At 42.0% G+C, this 27,027-nt stretch overlaps 1 protein-coding gene across 9 annotated transcripts in view; it reads right to left on the bottom strand.

Moving 5' to 3' along the window:
• Positions 1-5,825: 5,825 nt before the first annotated feature.
• The window catches only part of LOC122526322 (runt-related transcription factor 1-like), a 39,747-nt gene continuing 18,545 nt past the window's right edge, over positions 5,826-27,027 (bottom strand). Inside the window, exons 1-7 of one of the 9 annotated variants that reach the window (XM_043649675.1) lie at positions 24,308-24,881; positions 19,043-19,708; positions 18,321-18,551; positions 12,701-12,814; positions 9,148-9,342; positions 6,725-7,015; positions 5,826-6,429 (exon numbers count right to left, since the gene is read on the bottom strand). In XM_043649675.1, coding sequence (XP_043505610.1) covers positions 6,086-6,429; positions 6,725-7,015; positions 9,148-9,342; positions 12,701-12,814; positions 18,321-18,551; positions 19,043-19,358 — 1,491 coding nt within the window. In that variant the 5' untranslated portion in view covers positions 19,359-19,708; positions 24,308-24,881 and the 3' untranslated portion in view covers positions 5,826-6,085. The other 8 variants (XM_043649677.1, XM_043649680.1, XM_043649674.1 and 5 more) reach the window with 8 other exon arrangements.

The following is a 27,027-nucleotide window of genomic DNA, read 5'->3' as shown; positions in this document are numbered from 1 at the left end:
ACGAGATAACGTGAGGGGGGGATCGATTTAAAAAGGTCTGGTAGTTCCCGGTGGAAAAGCTTCTGCTGAGAATACTTTTTTCCACGAGTCTTTCTCTTTCACGATTAGAGAAGGTTGTACATACGCATACGTGATGGTAGAAAAGGAGGAAAAGGAGAATGGGGTGGAGGAGGAGGGGGAAGAGGGGGGAAAGGAGTAGATGGGGCCACCCATCCCCCGGCAGTAGGAAGAACAAAGGGTGCATTCACGGTCGGTTAATTTAATCTAAGCAAACATCATATAGATGGTAGAGGGAGGAAGAGAGAATGTGTTTCGCGGAGGTGGCATGGAGCTTCGAGGAGAGGGTTGGAAACTTGGGTGGGTAAGCAGAGAGATGGGAAAGCGAAATAGTAGAGAATGAGAGATAGAGAAAGAGAGAGAGAAGGAAGAGGAGAAGGAGGGGAAGGAGGAGAAGGACGGTGAAGGAAACGGCAGACCGTGGATCTAGATACATACGTAAGTACAAGAGTATTCAAGACGGCGCCGAGGAGCGATGTTTAGCATGTAGATGAAGATCTTGGTAATCAAGGGTTGCGGCCCCCCGGGCATGCTTCGTCAAGTCTCACTTATTTCTCTGCCTGTCGTCATGCGATTCACGATCTCGAGAGCTATGATATTCTCGAACGGAAGAGTAAAGAGAGAGAGAGAGAGAGGAAGATTATTATGATATTTAAAGTAAATCTCGAAAACAATCGAACAATGCATCTTATACCTTGTCAAAATAAATCTAAAATAGTTAGTTTGCGTTCGACAATTGTCGATAATTGAAATAGAAGAATCTCTGAAAATAAAAAAGAAAGGGAGGAAAAAAGAGAAGAGAGAGAATAAAAAAAAAAAAAATAAAATAGGAGGAGGAAGAGGAGAAGGGAAGAGATGTTCTCTCTCGAAACATTCTTACAAACGGAAAAGCCTCGGTTCGAACATGTGTATATACTTGGAACGAGAGTAGTATCGTGTGTATTGGTTTTCAATTAATTACAATTTAACGAAAACGAGTCGTTTGAAAAGCGGCGGCTCGCCGCAAGGCTCGAAGTCTCTCTTTTTCCTAGAATATCTGGGAGCTCATCTCTTTTCCTCTTTCTCTCTCTCTCTCTCTCTCTCTCTCTCTCTTTAACATTTTCTCTTTTTCCCTCATGTCTCGTTCGAAATGATCGGGTCTCTCGTCGTCCGAAAATTCACCCCGTAATCGACGGACAAAAAGTAATTTCCCATCGAGCGGGACAAAGGGTGATTTTGCATGGGGGGGTCGTGCCGGCGATAGCCACGGGGGTGGCAGTGACCGGTGCGTGTAACGACCTACCCTTCTGCCTCCCGCAATCCCCCCCTCACTGCCACCACCATCACCACCACCTCCACCTCCACCTCCAGTAACTTCAACTCCTACTACTACTACTGTTACTCCTACTCTTCCTCCTCCTACTCCCCGTATACCCTCCTCCACATACGAGAGCGGCCGTGGTTCGAACGCGTTTACGACTCGGACGCCACGTGCGCTCTATGCGTAGAAAAGGTGAGTGGTCAGAGATAGAGAGTATGTGTGAGAGAGAGAGAGAGAGAGAGAAAGAGAGAGAAAGAACGCGTGTATGCGTTCGCGGCCGATGTATTCGATCCGTTGGTATGTGGGGCTCTGGGACAATTTCAACTCCTCCCTCCCTCTTCTGCTGCATCCTCTTTTCTACGCGTTCACTTTTTTTTCCCTCATCTTGCCCGTGAAATTCAACGAGAAAGTGGATCACGCGCTGAATTTCAATCATTTGATCGTTCATACATATTCTCTTTTTCCCTCTGCCTATATATTTTTCTCACGTATCAAACTAAATTTATATATTATTTCCTATTTATTCTAATCTCGAAATTAGACGTGTTCGAATATTGGAAAAAATGAAAACGAACGTTGCTTTAAGCAAACAAAAAAAAAGAAGAAAAGAAAAGAAAAGAAAAGAAAAGAAAAATTGATTAGATTATTAACGAAAAAGAAGGGAATAAATAGAAGTTAAATAATTTTAGAAATGTAGAAAAGTCGGCGACGCGAATGAGAATTTACCGCGAATCGGTAATGCAGCACAGCACAGCACAGGACGGCACGGCTCGGCTCGGCTCGGCTCGGTCGCAGGACGATAAATCGGTATGGCCAACTGCACGAGCCAACGAGCCGTGTCCAGTTTGCCGTCCCCTTCGCACAGCGTGAGCGGGAGGATAGAGAGGACGTACGTATGTACGCGCGCGCGCGCGCGCGCACGAAAGAGAGAAAGAGAAAGAGAAGGCGAAAACGAATGGACACGGAACGAAGGGAAAGGGTAGGAGAAAGACGGAAAATCGGGAGGACAGGGCTAGCAGGATGGAAAAGGGAGCTGGAACTGGATGGAAGAAGAGAGAAGAACGAAATGAAAGACAGAGACGAGGCTGCGTTGAGTGCGCGGGGGTATGCGTAGCTTTTGGGATGTGGGCTGGTGAGCGGGGTGGTGGTGATACAAGGGAGGGTTATGTATAGAAGGGGTTGGAGAGTTCGAAGGGTGAGAGGGACTATCCCGACATTCACCGCACGCTATTCTTCATACTCCATTATCCGTGCTCTACTCCACTCTACTCCATTATGCCGGCACCGCGTATAAACGAGGAGTCCTACCGCTCCGCCCCCACTCGACGAACCACCGTGTGTCTATCAGCTTGCTCGTATGCCACCCCCTTCGTGCTACAGCGATAAACATTATCCGCGGTAACTTCGACCGGCCGAAATGGTAAAAGTACAACGCCCGTCCACTTTGCCGAACAAATTTTCCTCGATGCTTCTTCTTCCCTACCTATTTTTTATTCTCTCCCTCTCTCTCTCTCTCTCTTTTTCACTTTAATTTTATATATCATCTTTTAAATTCAATAATTAAATATATAGGATTTTCAAAGCTATATTTACTCTGGACTGCTAATAGCCTACTTCATTTTTTATTTATTACTTTGTTATTTGTAAAGCTTCTATTACGATGTTGTTTTATTTCAACGAACGTTTCGATATATCATGTTGATTTGATTCTCGTTAAATTAAAAGTAACAAAAATATAATACTCCTTACGTACTCTCTCTTTCTACCTATCTTTTTCTTTCTATTTCTATTTCTCTTTACGAAACATCTGTGTAGGCGAAGGAGAGAGAGAGAGAGAGAGAGATGGAGTCTAGCTGTTACCTTCCTTTCCACGTTTAGGTTTAATTAAATCTTTTGCGAATTTACATATGTATACACACACCTCCAGCGGAAAATCCTTTAGAACCCCTAGCGCAGGCTGCTGGCGGGTCCTTTGTAGAGATTCGTCGTCTCGTTACCCTCCGACGACGATGGCAACGCTCCGACGGCAGCACTAACCAACGCTAGCTAACAGCAGCTTCCTCATTCATGCTGGAACGTAACCGAAGACGAAGGGGCAATTAGGGAGGCAAGGATATCGCTGGAAGGATCAGTCATTGAAATTAAAACGAGTTTAACTCTACCTGTCTGTCTGTCTGTTTGTCTCTCTCTCTCTCTCTCTCTCTTACTCTCTTTTTATATCTCAATGTTATCTTCTAATGTAAACAAAAAAGAGAATATAAAATCGGTCAATTATAATGAACTTACAACCCTTTGTTCATCGCAATGATCAAAACTTGAATAAAAATAGAATGATCAAAAAAATATATTATGTATCTATTATTTAATATATATATATATATATACGAGAGATAGTACGTTATGAAAAAGAACTGAAGTATATGAATATGTGAGATAATTAATTGTAATTAATTTACGACACAATGAACACAAATATCATATTTTGAAATACACTTTTTATTTCGACTCGGTCAAAAACTACGATAACAATAGGTAATGGATATGTATATCGGAAATCATTCTCGTGAACGCAATATGTGTGTGTGTGTGTGTGTGTGTACACGCGTGTGAGTGTGTGTGTGTATGTATGTGTGTGTATGTTCGTCGTCGGCGTGGAAAAACGAATAAGCGTCGCCGACGGCCGGGGGGAAAATTTCGAGGTTCGGGCTGACGATGAAAAAAGAAATCTCGAGCGTCGATTTTATCCCTCCCTCTCTCCCTCTCTCTCTCTTTCTTTCTCTCCCTCTCTTTCTTTCCCTCTATCTTTCATTCTTTTTCTTTCCCCTTATTCTCTAACTCTTACTATTTCTCGAGGTGAGTAAAATCGAAGCTTGGGACTTCGAATTTCGTTACTTTAGCAGAAATTTCGATGTGAGGTCCTCGGCAGCGTACCACCGGCGCAGAAAACCTTTTCTTCGTTGAATCGCTTCTTTGTAATCTGCGAACGAACATCGCCGTCGTTCTTCTGACTCTCTCTCTCTATTTCTCTCTCTCACACTCTTTTTTTCACTCTCATACTCTCATTCTCATTCTCATTCTCATTCTCATTCTCATTCGTTCGCTATGCGACAAAGACGCTCTTCCTATCCTCTCTAGGAACGATTATTTATTTTATTACCTGTTCTTCTTTATCAATATTATTATTATTATTATTATTATTAATATTATTATTATTATTATTATTATTATTGTAAGATTCGTGAAAAAAATTAGACCGATTAGACCGGAAACTCGAACACGTGGTTCATCTGTTCTAATCTTTGAACTATCAAGGACCAATCAATCGGTCAACTTACTCACGAATGCCTATTTTATTTCGAATTAAAATTCTAAATTCCACATAATGATTTTAATCGTTAATTTAATTTGTTATCGTAATATTCGATTAGTTTGTCAAATTTAATCGAGTTCCGTCGAGAATCGAAAGAGATCGTAACGTCGCTGGACGTTAACACCGTAAGCGTCGGATCACATCGAGACTTAACTCGACGAGAAATTGCACAAGTTTCCCACGATATAAATATCGTCACTTCGATATTTTTATATATATATATATATATATTTATATTTATATATACTATGAAAACATAAAGAAATAAATCGTCTCTCGCATAGTACCTCGGTAGTAATATCGTAGTCATTGTTATCAATATCAATATCATCGTCACGATCATTATCATTATTATCGTAATCATCATTATCATTATCATAATCATCATTATCATCATTATCATTATCATTATCATCATCATCATCATCATCATCATCATCATCATCATCATCGTCATCACTATCATCACTATCATTATCATCACCATCATCATCATCATTATCATCATCGTTATCATTATCATCATCATTATCATCATCAGCGTAATTATCAGCAGCATTGTCATTGTCGATTAATGAATTCAACTCGACGACAAATGTTTTATATATGTACAACTATTTACAATATCGCCATTTGGCCTAATCGTTAATACCAATTGCCTTCACCACCACCACCATCATCACCACCACCACCACCACCACCACCACCACCGTCGCCGCCGTCGCCGTGTCGTACACTCTCGCTCGCAAGAGCCATTTTCGTAATTAATTACAGACCTTTCTTTCCATTGTCTCTTTGTATCACGGTCAAGTTGGTTTGATAGAAAGATACAATCGGAAATGGCCCATTGGCAAAGCTACACTTTATTTTAACACCTAACGCACGAATTATAGAAAATAAGTGCGTTTACAGTCACAAGCGATTGTTAGTTCGATACTTTCGAAGATCCGATTTTATCTCGATAAATTCGAGTGGATCTCTATGCACAAAGGAGAGAATGTAACTAAAATTTATTACTAAATAAATAACAATTGTAATTCAAACAAATTTAGTGGCCCGATCAAGTAAAAACATATAATATTGTATATATAAATAAATAAATATATATATATATATATGTATATATACATAATATATGTATGATATATGTATAATATTGTTCGTGTGTTGGCCCTAATTGGAGACTCGTTGTTTCGTCAGCACGTGTTAATGAAAAAATAACAACAACAACCGGCTTCGTCGCTAACGATATTCTCGCTGTTTTAATCGAAAAAATTGAATACCTATCACAGTCTGTTTTAAAACGTCCGAACGATCAACGACGATCGGGAATGACGACCCGACGCCATGTTTATCTCTCAATAAGGTCTCCAGACGTTGTTATCCGGTCTGACTTCTTCCTGTCTAACACTACAACTCTCGGTGACGGCTCTCTGTTCAGGACTCTCCGAGTTCTGGAATTGATTTCCGTAAAGCTGAGAGTAAAGTATACTCGGCAATACGCCTGGCGTCGGAAAGTAATTGCCGTAGTTTTGGCCGAATCCTTGCTCCTCTTGAACAGGACTTTCCGTGGTGCTAGAGTCCGTTGACAAGGACCTCGGTGAAACGTAGTCTTGGTACCTTTGACTTGTCGTACCGGACATGAGCGTGCTCAGTGGATCCAACGGATCGGATTGACCAGGTGTTGTTGTGTCCGGCACTACTGTGGCGATCAACAGAAAACATCGCAACGAATCGATCAGCTGATCGGACCCCTTAACTCCTTGCGGTCCGATTGACTTTCAGAGTTAACTATATTCGTTGGATCAACTTTAAACAATTACTTTTCTTTTACGTTTATGAAACACGAATGAATGCATTTGTCGCGCGATTTAATCCCATGACAAATTTTCCTATACTCTTGAAGCATAATTCGGCTCGACCGCAAAGCGTTATTTCATTTTATTTCAAAATATGATCATGAACTAAAGAAAATAACTCAATGGAAAAACACTTACGCGAGGATACTCCGGTGAAAGCGTCCTGTTGAGGTGTAGTACCAGTGGTACCAGAAGTCACAGCTGAGCCCGCCGTCGAATCAGGAGCCGTCGGGGTGGTCATAGCAGCGGTACCAGCGAACGACGCCAAGGAAGACGTTGGTGGTGGTGGTGGAGGAGGAGGAGGGGGTGGGGGTGGAAAAGACGCTTGGGCCGCACAAGACGAAAGAGGACCGGGAAGGTAACCAGCATATCCTGCTGTACTTCCGTATCCCCAGGAGTTGCTCGCCGTCAAACCGAATTGAGACATGTCTGTGTGTAAAGTCGTATAGAACTTAGCGAGCTATAGAAGACTGCAGATTATTCGTAAATTGATGTTGAAAGCTTAAAAACAAAAGGAAAAAACAAAAGAGGAAACCTCAAAAAAAATAAAAAATAAAAGAAGACAAAAAGAATAGCAAGGTAACGGTAAAAAAAATGTAGGATATTATTTGTCGATTAAAAGCACTTTGCAAGGTAACTCGTAAACTCGTCCTTCCTCTCTCTCTCTCTCTCTCTCTCTCTCTCATTCTCTTGGCCGAATATATTTTCGTAGAATATAGGCAGCTACCCCGATAGATTTTCCAATGAGTCACTCGGTGAGGGTTCGCGGGGTGGGAGAAGGGCAGAAAGGACGAGCGTGACGGCTTCGGTGGCGAGGTATGAAGGGGTATGAGGGGGGGTAGCGGGCAACGGACAAGGCAGAGGGGGTACGGAGATCAAAGGGTTGGTCATCCCCCCGCGTACCTTCGGCCAACTCAAATAACCGACGAGCTCCGGCCGACGAACGAGCCACTGGCCCGTCGTCACGAGAGCTAGCCCTAAATACTGCATCCCGCCATGCTTTTACATCGTTCCGGTTCCACCAAATTCCACACCGCGTCCTTTCCCTTGCTTCTCCTCCTCCTCCTCCTCCTCCTCCTCGCTTTCCCGTTCTCCCTTTTTTCAAGAGAGCCACACAACTTTCGTCCGAGCCGCCCGCATAAGAAGAATCCGCGTTGCGATTAAAGTGCCGCTAAATGGCTAGGACCCCACCTTTTTATGTATCTTCTATCTTACTTTTTAATCAGCAGAAATTTTAACGTCGAAAACCAAACGGACCGAAAATGATGCCCCCTCCCCGCCCTTCCCCCACTAGTCACAATTCAAATACTGCGATTTCGCACGCGTAAACGCATAACTTCAAAATATCGGCCTAGAATTTGCGAATTATCGGACAACCGGAATACAATGAGAAAGAGAGAAGGCAGGGTGGTATAAAGTTAATAAAGGAAATATTCCGTGCGCTTCATACTTTATCGAGGAATTTTATCAGGCTAGCCGATCTCTCTCTCTCCCGTCTGAAGTAATTCGTTAAATTGATTCTTGAATCAACGTCCTGCTGATGCAAGTTCTTTTGTATTTCTTTCTTTTTCATTTTTTTTTATTGACTCAGTCTCTCTCTCTCTCTTTCTCTTTCTATTTGCAGTTTTCCTTTCCTTTTCTTTTTCGTTTATAGGTAATATTCGCGTTTTTAAGAAGCGGTTAATCGAAGAACTTTTCGACCGATTTGAACAGAGGATGAACATTCCGAGATTTCGAATATTCTGACGACGACAACGATGAGGAGGAGGAGGAGGAGGAGGAGGAGGATGACTTTACGTATGAATACTATGTGAATCCGTAATACGAGTTTAGAGTAAGAGAAGAAGAGAGAGAGAGAGAGAGAGAAACGAAGCTGCCACCCTAAAACACGCTGGCGTCCGACGGGGTCGTACTCCCGTGGCAACCCCTTTAATATAATATTTAATCTAGCTTTGAACAGGCTTGCGGTTTCCGCGTCTGAAGCCGAGAAGCTAGCTTCCGAGCCTACCCAAAAGCAACGGCGTTACTCCTCCACCTCTTATCCACCTAACTCGCAGTAGCAATGCCTGTCTGGAAATATTCTCAAATTCGAAGCCTGTTCTCTTTCTCTCTTTCTCTTTCTCTCTGTCTTTCTCTTTGACTATTTCTCTTTCTCCGGGTAGTCGAGAAAACTCGATACGATCTCGTAAAGTCACAGAAATATTTATTACATGGAAATATCTATTTTCATGATATTTCATGTCAACGAATTATATTTAGAGTCACTCGAATTCGATACAAATAGTAACAATAGAATTCCGAAACTAGCTGAACACGTAGATAAAAAAAAAAGAATAAAATAAAAAGAAGAAAAAAAAATAGAGAGAAAGAGAGAAACAGAGAGAGAGAGAGAGAGAGAGAGAAAACTTGTAATGAAAAAGCGTAAATGCGAGCAGGATAACGCGTGTTGGGGTGCAAACAAACAGACCAAGGTACAATGTAGATAGTCTAGAAAAGAACTGAAAAGTAATAGTGTAGGAGTAATAGTACATAGTAGCAGGAGGTCGAACGAAGGTACTCACTCTGACAATTACCAGGCATCGCGTGCCTGAAAGACGACAGAGGATCCCGTGGTTGTAACGGGTTCGGCAACGGCTGTAGAGGATTCGGTAGAGACTGTAGAGGATCCACCAATGGGGATGCGAAAAACGGTGCACCACGTTGGGAGGCAAAGGCGAATGCGTGAAACTGTTGTTGCTGCCCTAAAAGAGATAGCACTGCGATCAACCGTGCGCCTGTCCACTGGACTTGAGGTACGCTCAACGAACGCAATCAAGCCACCTAGTAGTCTATCTATCTATCTATCTCATTTTCTTTTCTATTCTTTTAATCTTTCCTTTCTTTCTTTATTTCCGTCTATCTTTCATTGATTCGTTCCCTTTTTCCATCGTTTCATCCTTCCCATCGAATTTTCAAGGTGGAAATCGTCGATCGTTTAAGCGTATCTCTCGGTTGGTCTTCGCTTAGAGATATTCTATGGTAGCGCCCCCATTGTGTCTCCAGATCGAGCATACCCTATTCAGCAAACCGGCGGGAATTTCGGGTTGCCGAGTTAGAATTAGGGCTTCGATTGGATTATCGGGACGACGGGAGTCTGGCTCTTCCGCTCTCCCCACGTCCACACCCTCGTCCACACCCACCCACGCACGGTATACGAGTGCGAATCACCCTCTCTATTCTCTTCCTCCCTCTGTCTCTCTCTCTCTCTCTCTTTCTCTCTCTTGTTCTCTATCCTCCGACAGTCACTCGGCTTCTCCGTTGCCTTGGCCGTGTGTATGTCCGTACGTTAACCTAAAACGCCAGGGACAGCCGGTTCCGCAGGACAGAAGGACGGTTCTCGCCTGTTGGGACGTCTTTAATTGGGTTGGCGACACCGTCCTTGCAGGGAAATAAAATGTATCTCCCTCTTCCACCGACCTTTCCCTCTTTCTCTTTCTCTTTCTACATTCCCTTTTACCTCCCCTTCGATGTCGCTTTCTCACTCAACTCGAATGGAGGAGAACTCGATCAGTTTTAACATCGATACGCCCTACGATCTTCCTACAGGCTCTTGAGGTTTGCCCTACCGATGGATGTAAATCGAACTTTGAAACGTTTTGCGAGATCACAAAGTTGAAACGAACTTCTACCATCCAACGATAGTCGAATGGAAATGATCTCGTTAGATTTAGATTGGAAACGAGTTGTCTAGTCGATTTCGAGGATAACCCTTTCTCGAATTTGTGAAAAATCAAAGAAACTCGAAACACCAAATCGTAACGCTACCGGTTCAAGACGGTTAAAAATAATCGCAGGGAAGGATGGTCGGCTCGTTGGATCTCTCCGGTTAAAATAAACGCTTGCCTTGAAACGCTTGCCGTGATGTGTGCCGCGACAATTCGAAGGGACGCGGCGAGAGATAAAAGGACCCCGCCGAGCCCTCTTGGGTGGGCCTCCCTCCCTCCCACCCTGCGTACGGTTCTTTGGTCATCACCGTCTGTACGATTTTACCCTCTTTTGAGTATACACCTATATGGTGGGCTGCGTTGCTTTTTCCTCCGACCCGACGACCCTTTCTCTTTTCTCTCCTATAATTATCACTTGTTCAACAATCGCGATAAAAACCTAAAGGGAGAAACGGCAATGTGTTTTTACTCGTGTGGTCAAATTTTATACACCTTCTTTTTTTCTTTTTTTTTCGTATCAAATCTAAAGTATAATTTTATTACACAAGACTGCGAAAATGTTTTGAACTCTTTTTCGAAAAAAGACTGAGGGGGAGGACGCATTCAAGAATTTAAACTATTACAATTACGAGTAAATTTCATGACAACGTTATTTCCAATTCGATAAGATCTAACAATTAGATTTGTGTAATAGGTATGAATATATAATATAATCCCTAGAACGATAGGAATCGAATTCATCCTTTCTTAACCCGTTCATCCAAAGATTCGACTCTTTTCACTCGTTTCAGAGCGTAAAAGCATTCTCCATCGAAATCCCAAAATCCATTTGGGAAAATACGAAGGGGGCGTGATGCACGAGGAGAAGAAAATGGGAGAGAGAAAGAGAATGTAAGAGAGAGAGAGAGAGAGAGAGAGTGAGAGAGAAAGAGAAAGACTGAGAGGCGCCTTAGCCTGAAGCTTCTCCGGTAGCCTCGCGCGAGGGTCGTAATTAATTAAACAAGCAATTCATTACACATTCTACCCTCGTCCCGTAGCCGAAGGTAGCCGCCACAGAAAGGCGGCAAGACCAAGGAAATTGATTGAGAGAGGTTTGCCTCCTATCCTCCTCGACCTCCACCTCCTCCACCTCTTCCTCCTCATTCTCTGCCACCTCTTCTTCGCACGGATGTTCTTTCTAACAAACGTTTCTCTTCTACGAAATTCAAAATCCATGTTGTACGAAGTAAAAAAAAAAAAAAGAAAAGAAAAGGCCGAAATTGAGCGGACATCTTTTTATTTCTTTAGTTTCTGTTGCTTAACGTTTGGTAAGAAAGGAAGAAGAAGAAGAAGAAGAAGAAGAAGAGAAGGTAGAAAGAGAAGAACGGGTAGCGACGGGGAACGAAATGAGGAGCTGTCGTTGCCAGCTGGTAACTCTCGAGAAATTCCCTGGCAGTCACCCCGCGAATAGGGGGATGATGTCCGATGAAATCGATAGGGAGGACGACTTCAGATAGGGAAGTTTGAGAAGTTCGAGTCGATTTCCTTTCGTTTCTTAGCACCCCTTACTACAGCTGAGATGAGTATTACCTACGTCCGGTTGTAATGTTCGTAGTAAGCAAACCAGTTGGAATCTAAATTTCGCTTGGACGAGAGGGTCGAAACAACACAGAGAGTAGAGCAAAAGCAAATAACGTTTGGTAGGTAGGTTACGTAACGAGGAAAGACGTTTCGTTCCTCCTTTCCGGTGAAAGGAGAGTAGAGCCCAAGACCTTCTTACCCTTCCCATTACAGAGTTTCTGGTAATTGTATGTCCCGAATATAGCATGAGTAGTAGAACTACTTGGAGAAGTTTGCGTAAGCGTGTGTTAGCGACATAACACGCGCAATATCTTCGCGGGGCTAACGCCGCAACCCTTTGTCAATGTTATGGCCAACCAGGCCCTACTTATAAATAATGGCAATTGCACGAAACTTAGGCACCAGGTCGAGAAGGAACCGCACACGAGAGACTATTTCAAGTTTCTACCTATACAATCACGTATTACATGGATTTACATGATCGGGAAGAACATTTTCGTGGAAATTTCATCAGATGACCTACTGTGTAAGATTGGAAATCGATGAAAGAGAAAGTAAGAGACAAGAGAGATAGAGAGAGAGAGAGAAAGCAAGATTATACAAGAAACAATTGTTAGCGATAGGATGATGCTACGATCAAAGCTTTGAAATTGTTATTAAATAGGTCAGGAGTAATAGTACACGCGATAACAAAGATCAATACCTTCGAAATTGTAATTGTTCTGCGAAGACCACTTATTAAGCCATGGCCATTGGATGGATTCTTCGACTACGAGAACAAGCATGCATAACACTCACTACGTATAATAGAAAATTAGAGAAGAATAGAAATGCTTACAGTGATACTCACTGGTCTTGGATCGCGGCTCGCGTGGGCCGTCTACGGTTACTTTGATAGCCTTCGTGTAAGTTGCCACTTGAGGTGGCGTTGTTGATACCGTTATCGTCAAAGTAAAACTTTTTCCTGCGAACAGACAAATCAAAGACATCCAAATTATTACTATTAACATTTGCGATCTTTAATCTTTGATTTTATACTTTTACTAGTTAACAATAAATTGATAAAAAAGTGTTAGCATAGCTCTTTTATTTTTTAAGAGACTCGATTGGATGTATCAAGTGACTATTTTGCAGAACCAGGTAAAGTAGGATTTCTATAGTTGGACAGACCTAACTTTCTTTCTATTCGATGCAAACAATACGTTTGCTCTCACGTCCGGTCATCAATGAATACATTTTATTTCGTTTTTAAGTTACGTGGTGGTGATAAATTGACCGCATAAAATATTTTAATATTTAAAATCGCACGGATATTGACAAATACAAAATTTGAAACATCGTAGTTAATTGGACAATACCGTGAACCGGAAAATGCAATCCTTCGATCATGAAATATTTTAACTAAGAGATTATCTCTGGTATATAATAAAAATGAAGTACATATAATTCTTTTGTTCTCTTATCCTTTAAGAGTATTATACAGATCTCGGTGGCAGTTAACGCTTTAAAGATCATAGAAGAAAAATAGTGAAAAGGATCCACAGATCAGGTCAAAAAATAAAGAAAAGATCTCAACAAAAGGGAAATCTCTAAAATCGAGATTTCATGGGAAACAGGGAGGAATCAAAGCACGATGATCGAATTCTTCGAATTCCCAACCGTTGGACGAACCGCAAAACGAGTTCGGTTTGTTCGTGGAGACCAGTAGGATGAGTGCTGTTTCTCTTTCACTCTTCCTCTCTCTCTTTTTTTTTTTTTATCTTTTTTGTGTGTATGTGTGTGTGTGTGTGTTCTCTATCGCATCGGCCGTTCTCGCGGCGCGTCGATTCGCGAAAGCGAACGCGAAACCTATTCAACGTCGGCGCTGAAAGTTCGCAAACGTGGTTAGCCGTGCGAAACTCCGTGGTAACCGAATTAGCCGTCGGTAATGTATCGAGGGCGTCGTCGACGGTGACGGTGGCCAGCCAGAAGAGTCGAGCCTGTATACGCGCGCGCACGAACGCACGCACGCATAGGAAAGGGTAGTAAAGATAGAAAGGGTACGAGATAGAGAGAGACAGAGAGAGAGGAGGCTCGAATTATGCTAAAAAGCCTGTTAACCGGGAATAATGTCGCGGAAAAACTCACACCGTCGTGGAAAACACGCAAGCGGCCCGTCGAACACGCGGAGGTTCACCGCAATGCCACCATCCCCTACTGCCACTTGCTACCTCTCGTCAAACCCCGTGGGCCACCCCTAAATCGTCACCCCGTTCTCGTATTCCAATCCTCCGCTTTATCGCTGCGCAACGATTTAAGGTTTCATATTTTTCAGTTCTATGGAAAATGAACGATGATCTATCGATCACTCGTTGTTGTTGAAATATATTCGATTTCCAATTTACATGAAAGATCTTATATTTATCCCATAGGGACTTATCGTTAACCGAGTGGAAATTTAATGGACGCGAGATTTTCGTATATTTCTGTGTAATCGGATACTATAATATAAACCGGGCGAAAACCATGGCGCATTTTGCCTCCGGACTGTTTAGAAAACGGGCTATTCGAACGCATTATGTTATTTATATCCGTATACAACAAGCGATACAACTTTTGCGTTTCGTCGTTACGCGCAGGCACTAACCGAACGACCTGGTATTTATTTTACATTCTTCATGATCGTAATTAAACTGCGGTCGACGAATTTGGACGATGCCACGCATGATCTTGGATTTGGATTACGAAATGAAAATATGAGAAAAAAAGATATTATCCAAATGGAAGGAAAATTTGAGTCAGATGGAACGATCATTCGAATTGTAATAAAACATTTATAAAGATTTTGTAATTCTTGTTTCTTTTTTTTGCGTTTATTCAAATCCAATACGTTGGTATGCATCGTTTAATTTAAAATTAAATATAATTTATACAATCGTTGACCGCGTTAGAAAAATCTTCTCCTCCATTCCCGTTAGAGAAAGTAGAGATGGTTAATGAGAATGGATAAATAAAAAGCAAAATAATGGCGAGTGTCGAGCGTGGCCACACGGTGGTTCGCCACGCGAGCTTCTCGTTTTCCACGAGCAATGTAGCTTAAGTTTTACCTAGGTTTACTGGGAGTCACGCCATCCACGATCTGCCTACTGCCTGTTTGCCTGCCAGAACCTTTTCACCTACAACCTACCTATGCCTTGTAGTTAGGTAGGTACGCGTAGGTACATGGTATCACCCTCGGTGCCAGTCACCGTACAACCATTAAAAGTCTTTTCTTCCCTTTCGCGAGACAACCCCTTTTTTTGTTCTTTTTTCTTTTTCCTCTTCCTTTTTTCTTTTTTTTTGTTCAAACCCGAGACTCCTCTCACTCGTTCGTTCGTTCTTTCCTTCCTTCCTTGCCACGTTTTTCTCTTTTTTTGATCTACCCTGCGTCTTCTTTGCTTGCGAAAGACTCGAATGGAAATGTTTTTAACTTAAACTTTATACGTGTCCGAGTTGTTAAACGTATTGTGCGTTGACTTTAAACCGAAAATGTTGCTCGTTTCAAACCTACACCCTTTTTCGCTTACCTCTATGCATTTCAATGTAAAAAAAAACAACTCTTTTCAAAAGTATGACACTTCGTTGACACGTTTGTTTTTCAAACCGAAAAATATAAAATACCAAATTACTTGATGCGTTATTAACTACTGTTTATGAAATAAAGGGGACATTACGATTTTAGAAATCAGATTTTACACGCATGTTGCATTTAACGATGGAAGGTGGGGCTGGGGGGGAGGGAGGGCAAGGGTTGAGGGGGTGGGGGAGGGGAGGAGAGAACCAGTGGCGCGAAGACACGAAATTGAATTTGTATGAAATCGAATAGAGAAGAGAGTCGATCGAGTAATAGCTCGTCCTCGTCGATTCGCTGATTATGCTCGTTAGCATACGTTTCTCCATGAAAGGTGTACGCCTACGTGCGTATATACTCTCGACATTAACATGTTGTGCATATATATATACAAATGTATGCGTGTGTGTATGTTGAGAGTGAATAGGTGTATACGTTTGTAGGTGTAGGCTGTCCGGGTGCTGTCGAGCCAATTAATTAATTTCAATTTTACCCGGAACGAATCGCAAATGCGCTATTGTAGCCTGATAACGAATTGATTATGGTCAGGACACGCAGGCCGAGCCGTTATCGCTTGCGGCTACTATACCTTTTCTCTTTCTAAATTTCGGAAAATAAGCGTTGGTCGTTTCACGAAATTTAGTTCCAACTGTGAACATTTAATGAGAAAGAGAGAGAAAGAGAGAGAGAGAGAGAGAATGAACAATTTTATTCTAACGACTTCACCTACGAACGAATTAATTATAGTCGAGTGTAGGATATGAAAGAAGACAAGCTCTTAACATTAATGACGCTTTTATCTGATATACAAAAAAAAAAGTAGCTTAGGTGATAAGGTTGTCTCAGTATATATGATTAGAAGGACGAAAAAGCACTTTCATCTTAGAAATCGAGAGGAAGGAAATCCCATCCTTGATAACAAAGTTCCAACGTACTCCTCCATACTCTAGGCTGAAACTATAAGCACCCAAATGATCTATCTCGTTAAAGGGCTTAGAAGCAAAGGGGTAGAAACGATCCAGTACCTTCGGGGTAGATTTTGCTCTGATGGAGCAGGCATTACAGTTGAACGTGCGGCAAGAGGTCTCCGGCTTATCATCGATATTGCAAAGCTCTCGACTATCATACTATCGTGTCAGTCTACTTCGCGAATGATGTTGTTCATGTTCTTACTTTTTCTTGTTCTTGGTTCTTGGTTCTTGTTGTTGTTTTCGTTCTTCTTCTTATTAGTATTTCTTTAAGTTTAAGATTGTTCGTCATAGTGTACTCGAATAAATTTTATTAAAAATTACAAACTATATGCAGATTCGATGATCCAACGAATCTTTTAAATTCAATGAGCTTCGAGGCTCAAGTTCGTACGAGTCTGAGTACCTTTATGTTCAGAGAACAAGAGGATCATTATAGATTCTAGGGCGACAATTCGGTGCACATTGGTTTCTAGGAATATTCAAGGAAGGAAGGAACGAACGAACGAACGAAGAGACGAGAAACTGACAAGAGAGACACTTCTCTTACATTCTTCATCCTAGCTTATGTTAATTCCATGCCAAGCGAAAACAATCGAGAGCTAATCCCAGACAAATGACAGACGCTTGCGAGCTTCTAAAATCCAAAGAGGGTGAAGTTTCCCTCTCGTTCGTCGTAAGACTAGAGAGACAGAGAATTCGACAAATCTGTGATTTACGAAGAGCGAATCGTGTTCGCGAAAAGGGTTCCTAAGATCTCAACAAAATCTAATGTTTTCTTCTCTATACTATCCTACCATTCTAATCGTTAACTTCTTCGAATTTAAAATGTTGAAAATTGGTCATCAAAAAGAGACAGAATAGAAGAAAAAAAAAAAAAAGAGAAAAAGAATTAAAAAAATTCTTATTTAAAGGAATAATTGTATCGTAGAAAGTAGGTCGAACTGCTGAGTAGAAATTCTCCGTTGCAAGGTCGAATTGGATTAGCCGAAGTACCCAGGCTAATAACGTTAATTAAAATCCGTCTGAAACCTCAATTAATATCAGCACCAGCCACCCTACTTTTGGCTTCGTTGCGTTGCGTTTCTTCCCTACTTTGGTCTTCTTCCGTTACTCTCTAACGAAGAAGGAAGGTGGCTGAAATAAACACGTTGAATCGGTCTGTAGTAGTGCGGACAAATAAAAGCCATTACCCATCCCTAAGATATCGTCCTCGTCGTCGTCTTTGTCGTCTTCATCGTTTTCGTCACAATCTTCTCCTCGAAACCATCCTCGCACAATAAGGATATACTAAGAGTGAAACAGTTAGCTGCTGTTCGTTCAATGTCAACCAGAAAAGGAAGCTTGGTAAGCTTCGAAAGACAGACTGGCAAGACTTTTCCCTTTTGGTAAGGGCTAAAGAAAAAGGAGGGTGTCTCAAGACGTCCACGACCTACCCTTACTACAAGACCAACGAAGATTCTTCCTTGTACGAAAAGGGTCCCTACCTCTCCCTTTTCTTACTTTCCTCTTTCTCGTCTTCATTCGCGACGCCGAGGGGCGACACGCTTCGTCGACGGAAGCCAAACAACTTTCTACTTTTATGAATGGAGCAAGGGGAAAGTAGGCCAAGAAGGTTCAGCGTCTTTTAAGATCAGAAATAATCTTCTTCTTCTTCTCTCAGCATGACTCTTTTTTTCTCCCCCACTCTCTCTCTCTTTATCTCTCTTACCATCTTCAATATTTTTCATTCAAAATTATTTTAGAACGCGTATCGAGTAACGCAATGACGAAAATGTTTTCGCAAATTTCTGAATTTCGGGCTTAGCACGAAACCATTTGGAATTTCCCATAAATCTATTCTCTTCTCCCATAGTCTTCTAAGAGGATAAATCTATTCTAATTAATAACTCACGGAGAAAATCTCTACTCACCTCTGCCACTTCTACCGACGAACCTTAGATCGTTGAACTTAGCTACTTGATTTTTCATCAATGCCGTAGAATTCCTTAATTCGGCGCAACAATTTTCGTCGTTACCAGCACGAACCGTCACTAAAGTACCGTCGCCAACTTCTCCCAAAGCTACCACTTTAAATGCCACTGGTAACGTCTTGTTCGATCTCCAGTGGGCTGGTAAAACCGTACAAACCAAATGTGGTGAGCCTGGAAGAGAGAGGAATCATTTCAATAATGAGAAGAAAATTAAAATCGTTTCAAATCAAAGTATGCGAACACCATATCTTTTACAAATCTTTTTGCTAATATCAACAAAGATGCAATTCTCTTATTAATCTCTCCAATTATATAATACAACGCGAACGAATTATTCTGTTACTTGTATTAACATAATAACGCTATACTAATTGTACAAATAATTATAACAGTATACTGAGCAGAAAAAAGTTGTAAAAATATATGATATTATCAATAAAAATAAATCGTAATACGAAAATTTGCATCTATTTTCTAAATTGAAAGTATAATTTATACATAGAAGAAAGTATTACAAAATAAAAAAAATAACGTTACACATATATTAACAGATAAAATAAAATATATATAAAGTCGGGGTTTAAAATGCAAAGTAAAACGACTCCGATTGTTATAAATAACAATTATCAACAGAGAGAGATAGAAAAAAATGAAAAAATCACCTGTCCTGACGAGTTCGCCAGGATGCTCGCTAACAAAATCACCAAGCGTTCTCTCGGCAAGAATATCGCTGGTCATCTTGGTATAGGCGTCCGTCAATGGCGAGACGCCGGACTCCGGTGAGGCAGCCGCCCCAGGAGCCGAAGCTCCTGTCAACTGCATCCTGGTAGAAGATCCTCCTCCGCTACTCTCGCTTCCACCGCTAGACGTTCCACTGCCAGACTCGTTGCTCGATGTCCTCACCGAAGCACCGCCGCCGCTTCCGGTTACCGTGTTTCCGCCGCCGCCACCGTTGTTGCAACGGTCGAATATATCCATAGGCAGTCAGAACGCCGGATGAAACATCCTTCCATTCGGTTCGTACAACACCGAACCGACACTTTCCAAAAGATCTTCTTCAAATCTCAACACCTTCTTTTCTTTTATTTTTCTTCTCTTCCCTTATCCTTTTTCTCCTTATTTATTATTTATTTCACCGACAATAAAATTATTTTCAGCAAGTTCAATCATTTAACATTATCATCTTGTTACTAGGAATTATCTAATGCATCATAGATTTGTATCAATCTTTCAACCCTTAAACCTTCTCAATTTTTTTCTCGATTTTTCGTCCCGTAGTATTAAATTTTACCGCACGATCTGATATCCAGCTACGAATTCATCGAGATCTGCAACCAGAGAAATTCTCATTCTTCAAACTGTTAGCTAGCCTCTTTTCCGTACGTTATCGACGTCTGTATGAAAGCACGAATTAAACGTACGAATGTATATACCGATAATTAAACGTTTTAAAGCTCTAACATTAAAAATAAATAATCAAAATAATATATGTTTTTTCTCGCGAGGATAAGTCACGATACGATCTTTAGTATTATTCATGTATGTATATAGAATGTTTACCAATTCGAGAGAAAGAGATAGAGAAAGAGATAAAAAGAAAGGGGAAAGAGAAAGAGGGGTAGATAGAGAAAAACAGGAAAAATACTACGAAGAGAAAGAGAGAAGGGTGAGATCGGAGAACGAGGTTGAAGAGGAGCAGGAGGAGGAGGATGAGGAGGATGAGGATGAGGTGGAGGAGGAGGGAAGGGGGGAGGAAGGGGAAAAACGGTTGACACGAACGAAGCGACTCGCACACTTTTCACGCGGGCGGCTGGTGACGTCACCGTTCATTCAGTAATTTTTGCGCACGTCACCGGGGCTGACACGGCGTATCCAGGTGGTACGGAGGGGCAGACCCGCGAGAGCTAGTAGTGGGGACGGAAAAAATAGGGGAAAAAGAACGGCCACCACCGGTGAGGCAAACCCCCACACACGAATACTCTCAACCCCTACGCACTACGACCGCGTGTCAAACTACACGTGGTACGTTACCACGTTGTTCTCTGTCAATTCTTCGTCCTTCGTCCTTCCTCCTACCACCTACGACGCGAAAAAGAAAAAGTAGCTTTTTCTTTTTTTTTTTGATAATTTAAGGAAGTAACGTTAGTTAATCGAAACAGGCTCTGCTATTAGAAATTTTCAAATCGATCTCTGATCTTTGGTCTCCGATCTAATCGAGAAAATTTCCTTCACGGGGATATCATTTTGACGACGAAGTTATAAAAGCGTCGATAGGATGAAATTTATTCCTATATCCGAAATAATTCCTATAATATTTGAATCGATCGTTTATCGGCTATCTACGATTACCAATGAACGGAAACCGCCCGGGAAATTATGTAGAATCGATAAGTGCTATTACATTACGCTCGTTAAATGAGTAATTCATACAAATATAAAGTGGAACGTTACTATCGTCGTTGCGAACTCAACCGATCCTATGATTTTGTTGTCGTCGTTGTTGTTGTCGTTGTTGTTACAATCGTGCGAAAGAAATCTATGATAGAATTGAAATTTGAAAGTGGGTACGAATTTACAAAGAATTCATATTATTCTATGGAAATGTTTGTAGGATCGATGTGTTTTAACGATTTTAAACGAAAGATTAAGAAGAAAATGTTGCAATCGATAGTCGTAAGGAATTCTCGATGATCTTACGAGAGAAACTTTCGACGACGTTGCGACGGCTAAGATGCCCGCTTAACTTCGCATTCAAATCTCTTACCAAGCTCGTTGCTTGTTACCTTTTCCAAAGAAAAAAAAAAGATACGCAGATCGAGACACGATTGTTCGATATATCTGCGAACATTTGCTTACGATTTTGACATGTTTTAGTCGAAATTCGAGCTGTCATCAAACGACTTGTTCGAGGTTTGAGATTGTTGAAGCATCGACACAAGATTTGTAAAACGAATTATTCTAAGATCCGAAAGAATAATAAATTGATTTTCATCGACAATTTTTTAATGACCGAAATAATCTTGTTTTTCTCTTCTATTACGAGATCAATCGATTGGATGAACGATCTTCGGTGTAGTTTAAATCTCGAATATGAACTAACGTTAACACCGTTATTATTTTTATTCCGAAGAAGAAACATCACGATTCACAAACAACACTAAAATAACTCGGGCGAAAGGTTTCCCTTTCCGAGTAAGAACATTCCCTGTAGAGGAATGATTTGAATCACTGAAAAGATCGTCCAAAATGATTGCATCCAAGATACACGGGTGATTACACAACACTAACTCGAATAATGATAACCGTTCGTTATTCACACTCGAATTCTTCTGACACTACGAAACGAAAATAACGGAAAATAGATAAAGAAAAATATTAACACAGCCATCATTTGTAGACAATTTCTAATCCGTTCACTGTTCACTTTTTGTAACAAAAAGATGAGGAAAATAAATAATAGAATAAGAAAGGAACAATAGAAAAGGTTATAAAATTCGTAATGCACAATTAAACCAAGTTAAAGACGATTACATGAGGATATTATCCGAGGGTAGTAGGATTTGGCTTGGCAGGATCATCGAGATTCCTTGAAAGGTCCTCTTGGGATGTTCCGAGGTAACTCGTGAACAATATTCCAGAAGGATGATAGGACGATATCCGTGAGGAGTCTTCGGTGCTTCTATTCTGGGCGTGCTACGGTACTCTGTGGTGTATTTCGGAACACCCGTTGGGGTCACTAACTATAATTTCGGCGGTTCGTGTGAGGCAACAGCCGTTGACGCACTGGTCCATGCCAACACACGCAGCATCCCTTTCCCCTTTCCTGGTTCCTCTCATACCCTTCTACCACCCCACTCCTTCCAGCCACCGTTCCTTCTCTCTCTCTCTCTCTCTCGGGCCGGCTCTCTCGCTCTTCCCAATGCGCGCTCCAACTCCCTCTTTCTCTTTCGCTGCTCCTCTCATTGGCGCGCTTCGCGTCTCTCTTTCCCTCTTTCAAAACCCTCATTCTATCCCTCTCCGTCTCTCTCTTTCTCTCCCACGTTGCTCTTTATCGCTTTATCTCCCACCGGACTCGAAGCTCTCTCCCTCTCGCGATGCCCACCTCTCTTTCTCTATCTTTCTCTTTCTCTTTCTCTTTCTCTTTCTCTTTCTCTTTCTCTCTCTCTCCCTTCTTTCCCCTCGAACCCTTTTGCGGTATGGCTCGCGTGCTGGACATCCGTGGGGAGCTCGGCTTTGATCGATCGATCGAACCTCGATTTGATCGCTTTCCCCGTGGTCCACTCTCTCCTCATCCTCCTCTTCCTCGTCCTCGGCGATTTCTTTTCAAAGAATTCGCCACCATCGTTATTAGATCGCTCGCGAAGAGCCCCGCGAGTTTTGCAAAATTAAGCGCCACGGATTTTCATATCAAAATGATGATCTTCCCTGCCTAAATCCTTGACACTTTTTCATACTTTCATTTTTCTTCTTTTCTCTTTATTTCTTTCTATTTTTGCTAACCATTCTTTCTGATAATAATAGGAGAGTAAAAGAGAGAGAGAGAGAGAGACTAGATTTAACGATTCACAAATGACACAGGGATAAAATTGAAACGATCAAATAAAAACAAAAAAAAAAAAAGAAAAGAGGTAGAAAGAAAAAAATATTCATTTCTCATAGTAACGAATCAACCCTACCTATGCGCTACCGAATAGATGATGATCGTATTTTCAGAGAAATCCGAGGTTATCCTGCGTGTTTGCCTGCCGGCAAGTCTGCGACCGGTTGGATATCGTCAGGATATATTCGCGCAGGAAATGGGTAGCTCCATTGTTTGCACATTCGTACAAACAGTGCAGCGTGAGGATGCGCCCGGCGAACTCTCTATGTTTGATTTTCGAAAGTGAAGCCGTATTCCATTGTACGCCGTATGCCGACGCGAATGATATCGCGAGTTGAGCTAGCATGTTGGGCCTCGGTAAAGAATCGAGACTACCATTGCAAAGATGTCGAAGCTTCCTCGTGATCTGGTAACATGATCGAGAATAATCCCCATTCGAAGAATGCGAAAATTCAAAGAATAATTAAACAAAATCAAGAAGTAATTCGTACGATCGTACAAAATTCCGAATAAAATAAGAAGAGGAATGGAAAAAAGAACGAGGAACGAAAAAGTACGAGTATCGATGGGGACGGGCGGGGGAGGGTAGTGGGTGGTATTCGGAGGTCCAGTCGAACGATTCGCCGACGAGACGGTGACAAACAGCGATACGGTGGAAACGTGGAAACTGGACGGCCGTCGTCGTATTGACAAACGACCTAACGCCAGTGTGGACCGCTGCATTCGACGAGATTCGAATTATCTCTGTTGGAGCTTGTCAATGCAAATGCCATACCTACATTCAATTACCTCTCGTCACGCTCCGATCAACGCGTTTCGCCGACGAGATACTTCCTGCGTTCCAAACAACTCGATCGGATCTTCGACGACTCCCCCTTGCTCCTAACCGCCAACCCACCCAAACATACCCGTTCCTTTTTGATTTCTATTATTATTAACTCTTTTCGATTCTTTTTATCTGGAAAAATTTGTTAGATGATTTCGTAACACCGCACTCGTCGAGGCACTTGTCAGAGGATTTATCTTAGCTATTCGGGGATGATATTTTTAAATTAGGTTAATCGTTGATAAAAACGAGCATGGGAAACAACCCACGGGATGTCACACGGACGCAATGTCACTGGATGGACTCGTTGTCGATTGATAATTGATACTCGAATGCACTTCTCGCCGATCGGGAAAATGAAAACTAACCTTCCACTCTACTCTCTCTCCCTCTCTCTCTCTCTTTCTCTCTCTGTATCTCCCTATTTCTCTCATTCTCTTTATCCACGTGGAATACGATACGATTTACAATGTGGACGATGACAAGATCGTGCGTACATACCAAATTTGGGGATCCGAAATAGTCTCCGGGCACTCACGATATCACGATATGAAGATATCTAAATGAATATCACACTTTTATCCAGTCACGAGGTCACGAATCGTCGAGAGGTCGAGTATCCGATGAAAAATAGAATTAGTCGGAGTGAGATCGGTGCAGTAGCAGGTTTCGCGAAGAGTGATTGCAGCGAGCACGTGTGTTGTCACGTTAGAGAGAAAGAGAAAAAGAGAGTTGGTTAGAGAAAGACAATTCGCGCTAGCGTTAAACGAACGAGAGAACAACGACAACGCGCGTGTGTGTGGGGATTCGCGTACGATCGAAGGAAAAATATTCGTGATAAGTAATCGATGTCAAGAAAGAAAGAAAGATGGTAGGTAGGAAAAAGGAATAAAAGAACAGTGCGCGCTTTTAAAACCGATTCTCTGGTTCGTTCGCGATATCTACGAAACCGAGGAAGCCGCTTCTACCAGCGGCTTAGAGAGAGAAACGAATACTGGCAGCGTGCGATGGTAACGTGCGTGCATGCGAGCAACAAAGCTGACGGTAGCACCAGCAACACACCAGCAACGCCAACGGTAGCAGCAACCGTACCGCGTGAACGCTAAACCACCCCTTTCGTTCCGCCGACCCTTTTCCACTCTCTCTCTCTCTCTCTTTCTCTTCTCCACTGTGGTACGACGACAGAGATAAACTCAACCAACTCTCTTTCTCTTTCCTACCCGATACCTTTACCACGAGCGAAACTCTCTCCCCTCCCTATCTCTTCTCCAACCACCCCTACCCTTCCGTGTGCCGCCCCTTCCACGTGACTCGACCACCCCTACGACGACGTCGACGACGATGGGGGTGCTCCTCCAAGTTGGAGGGAGGATGCCGCTTAGACATCCAACCTCCCTCCTCAACCTCCTCTTCATCCTTCTACTCTTCCTCCTATTCCTCTACCTTCGCTATATCTCGACTCCCACCGGTGAACATGTGTAACACGCAGCCTTGATTACACGCCCGCGGCCTTGTAAAAATTATTATTATTATCTCGACCTACTACCATCGCTATTACTTACTTTCTTCTTTTTTTCTTCCTCCCCCTCTCTCTCTTTCTTTTCCTCATCTTTTTTGAAAATTTCTAAAACTTCTATCGCTTTTTTCGTCTATAACATTTATCATTTTTCCGTCTCGCGCTACGTTCAATTCCCATTGGCCGCTGCTGCCGCCGCCGCCGCCACTATTACGCGTTGATGGGTAACATAATCCACGTTAATGTTTTCTCGTATTCGGTTTAGGTGATTCTTTGATTCGCTCGATGTTTGAAATCATCGATGGCCGTTAATTCGTGAGTAGAAAGCGGCCGTAATTAGAAACGCGATTCTAAATAGCCCGACGGGCTTCGGGAGTGGCAGAGAGGGTAGGAGAGAGACAGAGAGAGAGAGAAGAGCGAAATGAAAACGCGTTATCGATCGAGGGCTCGATTAAACCGTTCAATGGAGACGTACGACGAATCCGCGTTAATTCCTGCCCGTTGGACGGTGCAAAAGAATCGTTTGCATCTCGTTCCGCGCCAGCGAGTCGAACATCTATTTGGTTAATGCTTAAATGATCGCGGCTCATCGTTAACCAGGGTCCCGTCGTTAATCCTTATTATATTACATGGTGTGTTTTACATTTTGTTGTCTGTACTCGACAAAAATCATTGCAAATGAAAATGTTGTATTGAATCCAAACTTTATCGATAGATCAAAATTAAACAATCTTACTTGTATACGCGATAATAGAATTTTGAATAAATCTATTAAGCAAAAAACACCCCCATAGAGTTTTTGTTTTCGGGTTTACAATCGTGCAAGTAATATTCTAATGTTTGTCAAGCAAGCAATGAATCGGAAATGATCTAACTGAAATTCGATAAGGGTGGTTGTTTCCTGTTTACTATTGATATCCTTAACTCACGGTATGGTTGCTTTTATGCTAAGTACTACTAGTTCATTTGTTTAAATGTTCTATGCTGATAAGGCAGTCAAATGATGATCCCTACGACCAACAGGACCAACTAGTTCTCGAACTGCAAACACACGTGCACGCACTATATATAATTCGTTATTTTAATAAATATCATTGTTAAATTATCTTAATCGCGAGTAATGCGAGAAAGAAATGTTTGTTTAAAATTCAATAGCAATCGACGAATCGGTACGATGCAATTAAAATCTTAACCCAGAAATCTAATTTGAAAAAACTCCGAGTAAAATCGTTAAACGAGTAAACGAAGAAACTTTAGGCAATGAGAAACCACCGAACAGGTGAATGTTTTGGCTGTAGTTGAAGGACCCTTGGACAAGTCTAAGAAGGGGTTAGGGTAAATCGAAAACTCGTCTGAACGTAACGCGTGTGCCATTTCGCGGGTACTTTTGGCTGCTGCTGCTACTGCTACTGGTGCTGCTGTTAGCAGAAAACGACGCGACGGTTTTCTAGGAAGAGAAGAGAGAAGAACCGAGACGATACGAACGCGGCTTTCCCTGCTTTCTGGTCGAAGTGGGGCTAACCGCAGAATCGGAGGCAAGATGGCAAAAGTAAGTCGAGAGTCGAGGGGCGGTCCTGCGGCCTGCCCGCCCACCGGCGCATCCTCCTTCTCTCTTCTTTCTCTATCAGACCAGACTAAACTTAAGATCTCTCCTCCACCCCCGCGCCCACCATCCTTCCATAGATTTTCTTATTCTTTTGCAAAA

The sequence above is a fragment of the Polistes fuscatus genome, unplaced genomic scaffold, assembly GCF_010416935.1.
Source record: "Polistes fuscatus isolate 324 unplaced genomic scaffold, CU_Pfus_HIC Scaffold11, whole genome shotgun sequence".
Classification (NCBI taxonomy): Eukaryota; Metazoa; Arthropoda; class Insecta; order Hymenoptera; family Vespidae; genus Polistes; species Polistes fuscatus.
This window is presented reverse-complemented; position numbering and strand designations above follow the sequence as displayed.